The following is an 11,764-nucleotide window of genomic DNA, read 5'->3' on the forward strand; positions in this document are numbered from 1 at the left end:
CTTCAGTGGCCGGAACTACCGATAACGTTCCAGAATGCCACTACCGTCTGTTAGGCAATAGGCATACCGGAGCAGGCCTACTGGCCCTCCCTGCCGGCGGTGTCGGTGTAACATCCATACCACCCCCGAACTACTATGGAACTTCCACTTCCTACACAATCCGATCGTGGCTTATATGCTGAAGAATAAAAGCTATGCAACAAACAGGATTGCTATCTTACATATATGTCGTACACGTCCACACGTGAGTCATGATACAAATAATGTACGATTCTGGCCTTATGTATCCTCAATTTCATACCAAGAGGAGTAATGCCGTATGTCTGTACACTTTACATAGCTATTACGTACCTATCGTGCATGTCCTGCATACCCTGCATTTCCTGCATTAGAGAGTAATTATGTCTAGGCATGAAACAAATGGTGGGATACTCAAAGAAAAGGAGCGTCTGAGTCTGCCGTTTAGGCTCTCTTAATGTGTCAAGGTAGCACAGTCTCTATTCCTTCTGGCGTTTACCGACTCTTCTCTGCTCCATCATACTTCCCATAACACTCTATCAACAGCGATATTCCCCGTCATCTTTGCCAATTGGTGATGCTGAGTCTCTCTTCGTCGGCTATATATGGCCTTGGTATTAAATACCACATTATATAAGCGGGAAAGAGAATATCCTCAAAGGGTTGTGAGCATACACAGTACTTTAGACAGAATATTTAGCTGTAAGCGAGTAGATCTTCACCTGTACCAATAATCTACTTAATAATAGACCGTCCTTCGATCCGCACAGCCTCTGTCCTCCTCACCACTCTATTTAGCATATGGACCGACACATGTTTCACGGATACCAATAAAAATATCGCCTCTTCTGTAATCCACTATCCTAGTCCTTGCGTTGTTGACTTATACATCTCTTCCATCGCCTATCGCCTTCAACTCTCATTTGCTAATTGCTCTAGTTGCTCAAATAACTCACTCACAGTTTTCGAATAGTCGAGATCAATATTGCACCATGACTTCCATCCTTCCTTCCATTCAGACATATCATTCTCGCCCGTTAAGCCTAGGAGCGCGAAGATCTTGTCGCATGGATACGCTACCGATTTATTGCCCATTGAGTGCATTATCTGAAGCAAATCCTGGTTAAACTGTTGAGATTGCCTTTCCTTGGAGCATCGCTGATGCTGGGGCTCTAGAATATCAAAAAAGTGGCGCAAAACTGATGTCTTTAAATTTGCCAGCTCTCCAACTAGGGTGACATTCTATGTAATTAATGAGACGAATCATGAACCGTAGATTATAGGTATTATTGGATCTCTAGGCGAAAGAGTCATGGCCGCACAACATAATGGCTTGGAACGGGAGTGCGGCTTCCTAAGGGTAATTGCTTAGTCAGTCGGATGGATGTGGAGAGAAAGTGTCCAGCATCTTTGCGTTGCTTCGATTTGCTAGATCGTAACGACATAGAATTGAAGTGAGGCTGTTCTAGGCTTTGCGGAGCATAAACGAAAGAGGGGTCGAAGTCCGGTTAGCTGGAGGGTGAAGGTGCATTCCCCCTCGCCTTCCCTTACCATACTAGTAGACTAATGCGGACCAATTCATCACTCCATAATACGGCATAACGCGCGGATGAATGAAGGGCTTGGCCAGGGTGTGCGCTATTTCATGACCGAGGCCATCTGTCCCGTGAGAATAACCCCCCCCCCTCCTCCCTTCGTTTGCCCCTTCTACATCTCCCACTGAGATGATTATTCGCCTCGCCCGGTCAAACAATATCGCTCACTTAATGTGCTCCACTATTGCATTCTTACCTGTGCATGATCGCATCATCTGCTGAGGGAGTACTTGAAGGGCACTCATGATCCATGCTGGGTACTCCTTTCTAACAGTGACCCTTTACACGGCGTGGTTGGTGTAGCTGTGGCTCGTGGAATGGTTACCAATGCAGAATGTTAATTCAATATATTCGAGCATCTTGTGGACCAATCCCAGGTTCCGCCCAGAGCTCGGGGCTTACGGCGTTTGATGCATCTATAAAGCTAACATGGGAGATAAGTGCTGGTGCTGAGACGGTGAGCCTGAGTGACTACCCTATGATATAGTTTTTTTGGGAGAAGAGATAGGTCCTAATCGAATGCCTGGTACTTGCGATTTCGGGGTTAAGTGAAGAGCAGGTGCACCGCGACAAGCAAAACTGGAATATTAGAATAGTGAGGCTAGATCCATTCGGATACTTGATTCACAACCAAAAAAATCCATTTCGGGAGTCTCCCGTCACCAATGGGTGACGTCACGTGAGACATCTATTCGGTGGCTCTGTCGTGGCTTATTGACAGACAGGGCGTAATATTGGGTAAGACTAAAATAATTCGGGGTCCCTCAGCTGGTATGAAATAGAATCCCTCAACGAGTTGCTGACATTGAAGCGATTAGAACAACTAACCTTGTTATCCGATGTTGAAGAAAACTCTAAGGTGAAACTGTTGAGCTTATTTGGGAAACCTACTGCTCTCTCTATTTGTGTAACACATTCATCACTGTTGAATCAAAACTCACCGTAAACCCTCTTCACATCGACCTACAGTCACTATCTTGAAGCATCTACCCTATAAAAACGTTGCATTAGCCACTCCCAAACACTCACATATAACCCACTATACGCACGCGAATCTCCCATAGCGTCGTCAATATCAATTCACCCCGCCAAGTCCCATGACCCCATACGCTCTAACTACGGAAATATCTACGCAGATGATACGATGTAGACCAGATATACCCCAGCCTATCACCTTTGTTCTAATCACTCACCCACGGTTGTGATCTTTCGTCTGTTGATTCTGTCAGAACTACGGTTCCTAGGGAACCGATCTGGTGGTGCGAAAGTATGACTAAGAGACTAAGGGGATAAGCTCGAGGAAATGGGGGCCGAAGCGTTTGTCCGAAGTGGCGGTTCGGTACGGTGGGGAGACAATAGTCAGATCACTCGGTAGTTGGGAATAAGGCATGAGTGGTCTGGCCTGGTTGTCAGGTGTCAGGTTTGGGAAGTCCCCTGCAAACTGAGAGTCTTGATGATCAATGTGGCTGATGTGTTTCGTTTGTCAATTCAAGGTTTTGAGTATTGTTGGAGTTTTGAAGCTCGGGTCAAAAAGGGAAAATGCTAATGGTTACTCAATGACTGGATAGGTACTTTGTGCTCGAAAATCAAATGTTGGATTCTCACTAAGCATTACTTGCAGTACTTCAATTTAGATAGTTGCTGGTGTTATTGCTCGAAGAAAATACGACCGACAAAAAAAAAAAAATCCAAAGTTGCCACCCAATATGTCTGTCCAAGCCAGAAATGACAGTAACCGCGCAAACCGTGAGTGCAAAGCATAAAAAGCAGTGGGTAATAGACCAAAACGCAATGGTAGATACGCACAATAAAAACAGAACCGTCCGCCCCCGAGTTATAGCCAGATCAGCCAACAAATCCACCCCGTCATTAGGAAGAGGGATGATGCTGAGGAACAACAAAAACAAAATGCGAACCTCCATGATGCTAATCCGCCCCCTTTCTAGTTTCAAAAAATTCACGAACCCGCCCGCCCAGTTCCAAGATCCTGCTACAAAGATGCACCTGCTGGACTGCTTTGCCACCTGCACCTCGCTACGTATCGCCGAAACCTCCAAGAACCTCGACCACCCAATCAAAAGTACTTATCCTCCCAAAGGTATTTGAGACAACCAACAATGCCGTGACGTAAACACCCGCCGACTTGGATTCGTGTTCTCGCTCCGTGGGTTGCTGGAATCGGGCCGTGCTTAACCGATGCAGAACCGACAAGACGACGCGAGGATGACGCGGAAAGCAGACTTGAACCCCTCATCCGAGATGGAGGAAGAACGGAAAGGGGGGCAGGTATTGAGTTGCAAGGGTAAAGACTTTTCCGCGTTCAATAAACGCATGTCCAACACACCGCTCGCCGCAGCTTTTCGGCCACAGAAAAGGAAAAAAAAAGAAGTGGATTCAGACGCGCCGAGACCACGTGGAACTTGTTCGAGAAATCCGCCAAAATGCTTGGTGTTGTTAGGCTCGCGCCGAGATCGATCTGAGGAAGGAAAAGAAAGACATTTGGAGGGTAAGCAGGGATCTGAGAGGCGTTGCATGGACGGAAAAAAAAAAAGGAAAACCTCGACATGCTTCCCGAACGCTATCAAAAGGCCACCCAATCGTAATTGCCGTTGCTAGCCACAAAAAAGTTCTGGAATAAAAGAGGAAGGGTGGTGATGGTGAGTGTAAAATTAAATAAAAATAAACAAAAAAGGCATGAAAATGACTGAAACCGGAGACTTTTTGCCATTTTACGGGGAAGAATGGGCGCAATTGAGGGATTGCATTTCGTAATACCTCCAGCACACGAATCTTAGCGTTTCCCATATGCCACTGCAGGTCCAGCTTCAGGGCATATCCCAGTCCCTGAACAGTCGTTTTACATAGGTCGACGGTTGAGCATATTGAGCATATCAGAATCGGTGGAGCTTCTTGAATTGCCGTTGTCGCTCACAAGATCGTTAATACGCATTCCTGGCCTACTCGACGCTTGCGAAGTCGGGGGAGGCGGGGTCCTGCCGTCACTGCGCGGGGGTATTGGTTGCAAGGTACTGTTGGAGGAAGGCGGCGCTGTATAATAGGGAGAAGCACCCGGTGTGCTTGGGCCCGCTTGCGTGTGGGGAGAGGACGAAGCCCGACCGGTATCATACGAGTAGGCGCTCTGCGGAGACGATCGTCGCGGCGGCTGGGCTGCATAGTATGGCTGAGCAGAGGGGGGTGGAGGAGCAGACGGATATGTGGCAGAGGAGGACGCTGGAGAGACAGCGGTGGTTAGACTTGTTGGGTCTGGATATGTGTAGTCCGGACCGGCGCTGCGATGAGGAAGCTGTGACGCTGAAGCAGGATTCGGTGGCGGCAAAGTTGGCGTGTGAGGCTCAGGGTATGGCCTCTTCCTGCTCTGCGGATCACGGCTTCCATCATCGTAGGGAGCACCAGAAGGATGACCAAATGTAGAATGAGCTTGGTACGGACCTGTGGCGCCCGTTGGGCTAGGCAGATACTGCTGCTGGCGTGGAGGCTGGGCATATGCCTCCGCGTGAGTTGCAGGAGGCAATGGCTGGCCATATGCTCCATACATTGGTGGAGGGTGTCCAACTCCACGCCAGACAGTATGCGCCGGAACAAACGCTTGCGTCTGAGCAGAGACGGGAGTGAAGATGCAATCCTGATTGAATCTCATGCAATTTGAACAGCGACCATCATCTGTGGCCTCGAAACCCGAGCATCGAATCTAGAACAGGAAGGTATGAGCAGAAGGGCTCCAAACAGCCGGGGAGTCAAATACCTTGCGTCTCCTGCAATAACGACAAGCAATTGCAGTCCTCTGGCGCGGTGCCGGAGGTTGATGACCGTGATTCATGTAGTTTGCAGGTGGAGCCTGGGGTCTATATGGGTCTGGTGGAGGAGGGGCTCGAGTCCACTCGTGAGGGCCAGGGAGACGATACTGCTGCTGAGGGTGTTGATGGGCCGCCATGTCGGGACGAGGCTCTTGTGGTGGAGGAGGGGGGAGAGAAGTATTGATCTACGGGGCGGAGAGGTCAGCGCGATGTGACGAGATTATGGCATGTGCAGGAGGCGGCTTATTGAAGACGACACATGATCCGAACTTACATGAGTGGGCGGCGGAGGGTAGGAGCCGTTGGCAGGCTGCTGTGAGGTAGGCGGTTGCCAGTGCGTAGGAAGCTGACCTTGACCGCCCTGGTGAGGGAACATAGCAGCGGTTTTACACTTGCAGTTGGATGAGCTGCGCGAGACGTGCGAGGGTCTGGAGATTCCACCGGCTATGTGGGAGCTGTCACGTCGGGCATAGGCCAGGGGGTGGGGTGGGCAAAGGAAGAGAGGCGCTCCCAGTGAAGACGTGCTCGGTGTGGTGATGGCGATCCTATGGGGCGTCGCGAAGGTAGCACAAATGCTGGCGGGCCGTGGGAGCGGCTGCAGGTCAGAGAAGGCAGTGCAAAAGCAGTGAATTGCAGAGCCAAGCCAAGCGGGTGTGGGTCGGAGGAGGGGGCAGACTCAGCAGCACGCAGGACGCTGCTGGATGCGGCAGACGAGCGGCTGCTGGAGAGGAGGGTGAGCGCTCAGCAGGCGACGTCGCGGAGTGAAGAAGGCGGCGAGCTTCTCGAACACGCGTGGAGAGCAGAGGCGCGGAGGGCAAAGGTGCGCTTGGGTACCGACAGGAGGGAGGCGAAGGGAGGTCCCGACAAGAAGAGGGATGGAGACGGGATGCCCACACACTATTATTTCCCACGGCGCCAGAAGCCCAGCGCCCGAAGTCCAAACTCCTCAGTCCCAGGGCTCGCGCACAGGCCGTGGCGGGCGGGCTGCCACTGATGCAGTGCGTCCAGGTCCCTGTCGAGTTCCGTGTCTCTCTTGCGCGCTGGCGGCTGGCGAGTGCTCTCACAGGCCGGGGGAGGGCCAAAATGACCGGCTTCAAGGGCCCAGGACCCCAACCAGCAGCACACACAGCACGCAGCCGGCGCCGGACGGGGCCTGAGCTGCTAGCGCGACGTCTGGCACAGAAGCAGGCCGTCACTCGCAGCGCAGCGGGCCGGGTGCAGCGGACGGGCGAGCAGCGAGCAGTGAGCAGCGAACAGTCTTCCTCGCTCTCCGCTCTGTGGCCACGATCCACGACGTCGACGGCGCCGCGTCGCACAGCACCACGCTGCTCTCACGCTGCAGCACGACAGCACGACGCGCCTTGGAGCAGGCGAGCAGCGGCACAGCTGCAGTCCTTGTTCTGTACCACAGCCCCTTTCGGCGAGCCTGGCAGGTTCGTGCGCTCCCTGGGCGTGACTGAGCAGCCAAGGGCAGGGAAGGGAGCGATGGAGCTTTGTAGCGATGGGGATGGCGCTGGCTCGAGCCTCGAGCTGACGGGCCGCTTCGAAACCCAACGAGAGCCCGCTGCTCATCGCGCCAAGCACGGGTAGGTCCGTTGAGCCTGCAGACGTCGGAGACCACATGGGGGAGCGTGCGATCTACTGGGGGCGGCTTGTCGTGCTTTGCTAGTCCTGGTCGTCCTGCTGGTGGTCACTCGTCGCACACAAAACTTTGCCTAGTTGCGCCAGTTCATCTCGTGAAAATGCATTTCACGGCATGCTGCGCTTCACCACATGCCACTGCACATATCCTGTATGTCTATCCACTGCACTCTCATGCCTCCCCCGCGCTGCGACGGTGCGGCGCGCGCCTCGATGCTGCTTGCTGCTGCAGCCCGATCAGGCCTCGGGCAGAGTCGCCCGTCGCCCGTCGCGCATCGCACAAAGCACGCAAACTACACACCCCCATCCACGCTGTCCCCCCGGGACGCTGGCTAGGCGGCGTGAATCGTCGACCTCTTGGTGTTCAGTCCAACTGCGCGTCTGCGGCAGTGTCGAACAGACGGCCCACCCATGGCTTGTATCTGTTTCGCTCCACCACCGCGCTTCACAGGACTGCACTTCAACCACGGATTGGTGTTGGTGGCCATACTCTTGCGGCCGTCCCGGTTGCCGCATGCTCACCTGCAGCGGTCCACATTGATAACTAGCTGCTGCTGTCCGGTCAAGTTTGCGGCTGGCGTCCTCTTCTTGTCTCAGCTGTGATGCCCCGCCGCGTGTGTTTCCGAACCGCTCGTTTGACATGACGAGAGTCACGATACTCGTTCGGACGCAGGCATCTCGCGGAATAAATTCCCACATCCTGGGCCACGGGTTGCAGGGTTGGTCCTGCACCGTCTGAATCCGTCGCAGACGAGATAGGGCTGTTCCGCTTCTGCAGCGCGACAGCGTTGCGGCCTTCAAATCGGCCAACCCCTTCATTCGAGAGGCGAAAGCGGCGCATCCGAGCTGTGCTGTTTTGTTGGTTTGGGCCTGGGCTGGCCAGTGAGGTGAGAGCACACCAGCTAGCATGGAGGCAGAAGTGAGCATTTCATGTGTGTGACTCGGCAGGATCAGGCAATTCTTTCGTCAGCGGGGCAAAACTCCAAGAAAAGCAAAAGCCGGGCAGACGTTCAACAGTAGCAATTATTACGTCCTGGGTTCGCATTTCTGTCAAATAGTAGAGCCGATGCTGGCCCGTCAATAACCTGTGTACGCTATCACGGCCGTTCTATGCTGCCATTGCACCGTGCTTGGTGAAAATGACACACGTTGAGTCCACACCGTTCTCGAATCATCCGCCAAAGGCTGACTTTGACCGTTTAGCTTTCCTGACCCTGGAGCCGGCGTCCGCATCAAAAATACCCACCCATGGCAAAAGCAATGGTACGCCCCTGATTCGCCGAGCCTGGTCCTGGTCAGGCAAAACGGGATCCGGTTTAGAAAATGCTCTAGGGTTTGATAGTGCCGGCTTTCCCGCAGGTGACGAAAGGGCACGGAGTAATGCGGATGGAATGCATCATGGGGGATGGTGGAACAAGACGACAGTCTCGCCTCGCCGTTTGCCTTGGATCCATCCTGGAGTAGGGTTTTCCTAGCGGGATCGGTGGGGACGCGAGAGAATATTAAAGGAAGCACACCTCGACCGTCGTCTGGCGCCACGCCGAGACAACCATACCTGTCCATCCGTCTGATGCTCACACATCAATAGCGTCGCAGTCATGGTATCATGGAGGCAAATGCGAGCTTATGCCCCGCTAATTCAGCCACTCGGCGTCAAGATCGATGGGAATATTCGGCCAACGACCGCCAATGATGTGCTTCGCGCTCTTTAAATCAGAAAAATGTTTATTTTCTTGGAAGCTAGTGTCGATGTATTGTGCCTTGCATGAAATGTGTGCCTCAGAACGGGTAAATCATTCACCCATGATCACTCGGTGACCATAAAGAAGAGGAAAAATTGTGCGGTCAGAAGATCACAAGACCTATTCTGTCACCGGTCAGCCCTCGTCCTCCTTCCTTGAGTCCTTGGTCGTTATTGACTGATATATCGTATCAAGCAGCCTGATCATATGCGGCCAATCGTAAATATAATGCTACTGTTGTAGTTTGATTGACTACCATCTACACTACATCTGGGCGTCCGAGGGTGAATCATGAGGTCTGAGGTAGATGCGCACAGATAGACTGAACGGCGAGGTTGGTAAGCCAGCTTGAACCGCTTGCCGAGGGGTACTATGTCAAGAGTAAATGGATTCTATTTCAACCAAATCTGAGAGCATATTCCTCCGATGAACCGTCGTAAACCATTCATGTGTCATCTTGTGCTACGGAGAACACTGCCACAATGGCGGCTCATCGTTGAAGGATTATCGGTGATCTTCGCCCCTCCATTTATTTAATCCACACGAACGATCCCTCATGCCTTCACATGGTCCGGGACTTTCGGAAGCATTGGCTGTATGTGGTATCTGTACCTGATACAGTTCACGGTCCAGCGCATGGGGATTCCGGGAACTAGCATATGAGACTGCAGGAAAAAGCACGAGACCACGGGCCGGCACGAAGTCGGGCGCGGGAGAGTTTTGTACGAGTGTTGCAGTTACCGCTTCTGGACCAGGACTTAGATTAACGAACATTTTGTGCAACTTCGGCTTTTGAGCGTTTTTGGGGCGAATATGCGAAAGGTTGCAAAGGCCGCATGGCGCGTAAAACAAGTCAAGACTTGAGGTAGTGAAACTTGCCGCTCCCCAATTCGTCGTGCAGCCTGTGCAGCACAAGTCCTGCACGTACTATCAAACAGAGGAATGTCAGACGCGGGAGAGACGTTTTGCAAACAAGATATGAATAGATACCCTGTGCCCCCTCAACATTGTTTGAGCACGCTGAATGTGAGGCAGGGAAGCTCTCCGGCTGGATGGAGACCGTAACCCTAGAACGAGCACGACAATTCGAGTGGGAGCCTTTCAGATTGCCTAACGTTCACCAACCCTGATGTTTACGAACATCACCATAGCCCTGGCGGTTATAATTAATGAAGTTGGGGTCTTGTGACGCAGTTTCGGTCCCTCACCGGGTTCCGCATCGTGTTGCATCTCGATATAGGTCTTCAACGCCGCCCGGTCGCAGATGGCTGCTTCTTAATGCAAGAATTCCGTCTTTGCAGTAGCGGACGTTATTGAGAGGCATGGGAGGTGCAGATATCGACCGGACGAAGGGTGCTTCGTGATCCCCCGCTTTGGTCAGCAACGGAGAGCAATTCTCCACGAGAGCAAAAATATAGCCCCAGAGTTGGGGGTTGTAATTAATGGTGAACCTAGAAGCAAGGCGGGCATGCAAGGCGGGCCGATCTGGAACAATGGACGGGTGGTGGAGACGAGGTGTTAAGTGTCGGGCGCAGCCATGGCCTGACTTCACCGGAACTCGAGGGGAAAATTGATGAATGAGAAACGAGCGGAATGGGTTGTCAGCTGTGAGGCGTCCAGTGTTGAGGATGAATGGTGAGTCGGTGACACGGAAGCCGTTGTGAGATGACACTCCAGATCCTTCGTGCGCAATGCTATCGCTCGTCATGAAGTCGACGATTGAGAATCCAGCATCGAATGCAGCGCGATTCAGGGATACGAGATAATTGAGAGCATTTGAGAATTGATTCGCCAGCCATGCGATTATGGAATGCCATCGGTGTGATGAGCACAGCGATGAGACGCGGCATGCGCAATTTTAGCATCGAACACACCGCCGTTCTTCACGCCTTCCCCGACCATCAAGAGTTGAACGATCGGAGTGTTCTATTTGCTGCAGTCAAAAGCAGGCGGGCTGGGAACGGGGATGGAGTGGCCTGCCAGCACAATGAACAAAGGAACTTAGACGTCTTCGCCACCGCCTTGCAGATTTGCTTTTTTGCTAACAGGCGGCTTGCGAAGTTTAATTTGCTCGAGGAAGCTCTGAGTTGGCGCTGACTACTCCGTACTAGGCAGTGTCCTCTTGGGCGTGCCACTTTTCGGTGCCCTGCGTGCGTGAGCGGAACGCACCGATGCGGTAACTAGCCGTCAAAATGAACTAAAAGGGGCCGGGGGCTGAGGGTTTCAAACAGTGTTTTCAAGATGGAGATAGCCTTATGTGGGCATCATCAGGCGGGCGGCGGAGAGACAGCATCCATGCTTGAACGAATCTTGCGCCCCGGGCGGGCCGTCGCGGCCTGTTGACATACAGGACTGGGGTGATGTGGGGAGCAGTTCATCGGAATAATGAAAAGACATGGAGCGAATGCGGGAACCCTGAAGGCACACCGATAGATTCTGCGTGGTCATTGAAGGATGCCCTGTTGCCGGCCGGTGGCAGTGGTCACACACCCTCCGTCAGGAGAGAGGTGAGAGGCGTTGGGAGCGAGGTTTGTGTGGAACACGGTCTTGCTGTCGGCACACCAACGCCATCAGGCAAAACCAGACACTAGCAAGAAGCGGCCCGTCGTGATTCTTGTGGGCCGGGGGTTCGGTTGAGCTGTTGCATCACCCCTGCTCCTTTAGCGTTAGCTATTTCTTAGTATATCACATGACTGAATCTTGCTGCACAAAACCCTCATTTGCACCTGGGGCTGTCTGGGCCCTTTCGCGTGGGACGCCAGTCAGCGCCACTGCCGACACACCATCGCAAATGGGCCTGGTTGCTATTGGCTGAAGCATTTCACCGTCGCGCTTGTTTGCGGCATGGCGTCAACAAAAAAATCATCATTCGCCGCCCGTCGACCAATCCCGTGGCCGTCTACACTTTGTCGTACGAAAGCGAAGGACAGGTCGTCTTGCGAAGGAACACAGC

At 52.8% G+C, this 11,764-nt stretch overlaps 7 protein-coding genes across 7 annotated transcripts; 3 read left to right on the forward strand and 4 right to left on the reverse strand.

Annotated features, from left to right (window-relative positions):
• Positions 1-411: 411 nt before the first annotated feature.
• BDR25DRAFT_360149 (uncharacterized protein) lies at positions 412-639 on the forward strand (the record flags this gene model as incomplete). The annotated part of the gene is made up of 2 exons (XM_033696201.1): positions 412-447; positions 490-639. 2 exons carry the CDS (start codon positions 412-414, stop codon positions 637-639), a joined length of 186 nt encoding a protein of 61 aa, XP_033542838.1.
• A 169-nt stretch (positions 640-808) lies between these two features.
• BDR25DRAFT_360150 (uncharacterized protein) lies at positions 809-1,549 on the reverse strand (the record flags this gene model as incomplete). Its single annotated transcript, XM_033696202.1, has 4 exons — positions 809-900; positions 975-1,260; positions 1,341-1,446; positions 1,506-1,549. The coding sequence occupies 4 exons, from the start codon at positions 1,547-1,549 to the stop codon at positions 809-811; spliced, it is 528 nt and encodes a 175-aa protein (XP_033542839.1).
• A 78-nt stretch (positions 1,550-1,627) lies between these two features.
• On the forward strand, positions 1,628-2,714 carry BDR25DRAFT_360151 (uncharacterized protein; the record flags this gene model as incomplete). The annotated part of the gene is made up of 10 exons (XM_033696203.1): positions 1,628-1,684; positions 1,743-1,786; positions 1,837-1,870; positions 1,917-1,990; positions 2,055-2,070; positions 2,122-2,271; positions 2,298-2,341; positions 2,382-2,454; positions 2,487-2,581; positions 2,678-2,714. The coding sequence occupies 10 exons, from the start codon at positions 1,628-1,630 to the stop codon at positions 2,712-2,714; spliced, it is 624 nt and encodes a 207-aa protein (XP_033542840.1).
• Positions 2,715-3,185: 471 nt separating this feature from the next.
• On the reverse strand, positions 3,186-3,672 carry BDR25DRAFT_81946 (uncharacterized protein). Its single transcript, XM_033699096.1, has one exon. The coding sequence runs from the start codon at positions 3,533-3,535 to the stop codon at positions 3,239-3,241; it is 297 nt and encodes a 98-aa protein (XP_033542841.1). The 5' UTR covers positions 3,536-3,672; the 3' UTR covers positions 3,186-3,238.
• A 798-nt stretch (positions 3,673-4,470) lies between these two features.
• Positions 4,471-5,804, reverse strand: BDR25DRAFT_328377 (uncharacterized protein; the record flags this gene model as incomplete). Its single annotated transcript, XM_033692386.1, has 3 exons — positions 4,471-5,322; positions 5,377-5,613; positions 5,703-5,804. 3 exons carry the CDS (start codon positions 5,802-5,804, stop codon positions 4,471-4,473), a joined length of 1,191 nt encoding a protein of 396 aa, XP_033542842.1.
• Positions 5,805-5,975: 171 nt separating this feature from the next.
• Positions 5,976-7,617, forward strand: BDR25DRAFT_378274 (uncharacterized protein; the record flags this gene model as incomplete). Its single annotated transcript, XM_033697533.1, has 3 exons — positions 5,976-6,161; positions 6,227-7,014; positions 7,311-7,617. The coding sequence occupies 3 exons, from the start codon at positions 5,976-5,978 to the stop codon at positions 7,615-7,617; spliced, it is 1,281 nt and encodes a 426-aa protein (XP_033542843.1).
• Positions 7,618-9,753: 2,136 nt separating this feature from the next.
• On the reverse strand, positions 9,754-10,748 carry BDR25DRAFT_81959 (uncharacterized protein). Its single transcript, XM_033699097.1, has 2 exons — positions 10,020-10,748; positions 9,754-9,964 (listed from the first exon to the last, which is right to left on the reverse strand). Exons 1-2 carry the CDS (start codon positions 10,517-10,519, stop codon positions 9,922-9,924), a joined length of 543 nt encoding a protein of 180 aa, XP_033542844.1. The 5' UTR covers positions 10,520-10,748; the 3' UTR covers positions 9,754-9,921.
• Positions 10,749-11,764: the final 1,016 nt, after the last annotated feature.

The sequence above is a fragment of the Lindgomyces ingoldianus genome (assembly GCF_010093535.1).
Source record: "Lindgomyces ingoldianus strain ATCC 200398 unplaced genomic scaffold BDR25scaffold_36, whole genome shotgun sequence".
Taxonomy (NCBI): domain Eukaryota; kingdom Fungi; phylum Ascomycota; class Dothideomycetes; order Pleosporales; family Lindgomycetaceae; genus Lindgomyces; species Lindgomyces ingoldianus.

Coding starts and splice junctions, on each gene's coding strand:
- BDR25DRAFT_81946 (XM_033699096.1), bottom strand. CDS start 3,535: ATGGAGGTTCGCATTTTGTTTTTGTTGTTCCTCAGCATCATCCCTCTT.
- BDR25DRAFT_81959 (XM_033699097.1), bottom strand. CDS start 10,519: ATGACGAGCGATAGCATTGCGCACGAAGGATCTGGAGTGTCATCTCAC. Junction 9,965..10,019: donor GCAACACGATGCGGAACCCG/GTGAGGGACCGA, acceptor TATAACCGCCAG/GGCTATGGTGATGTTCGTAA.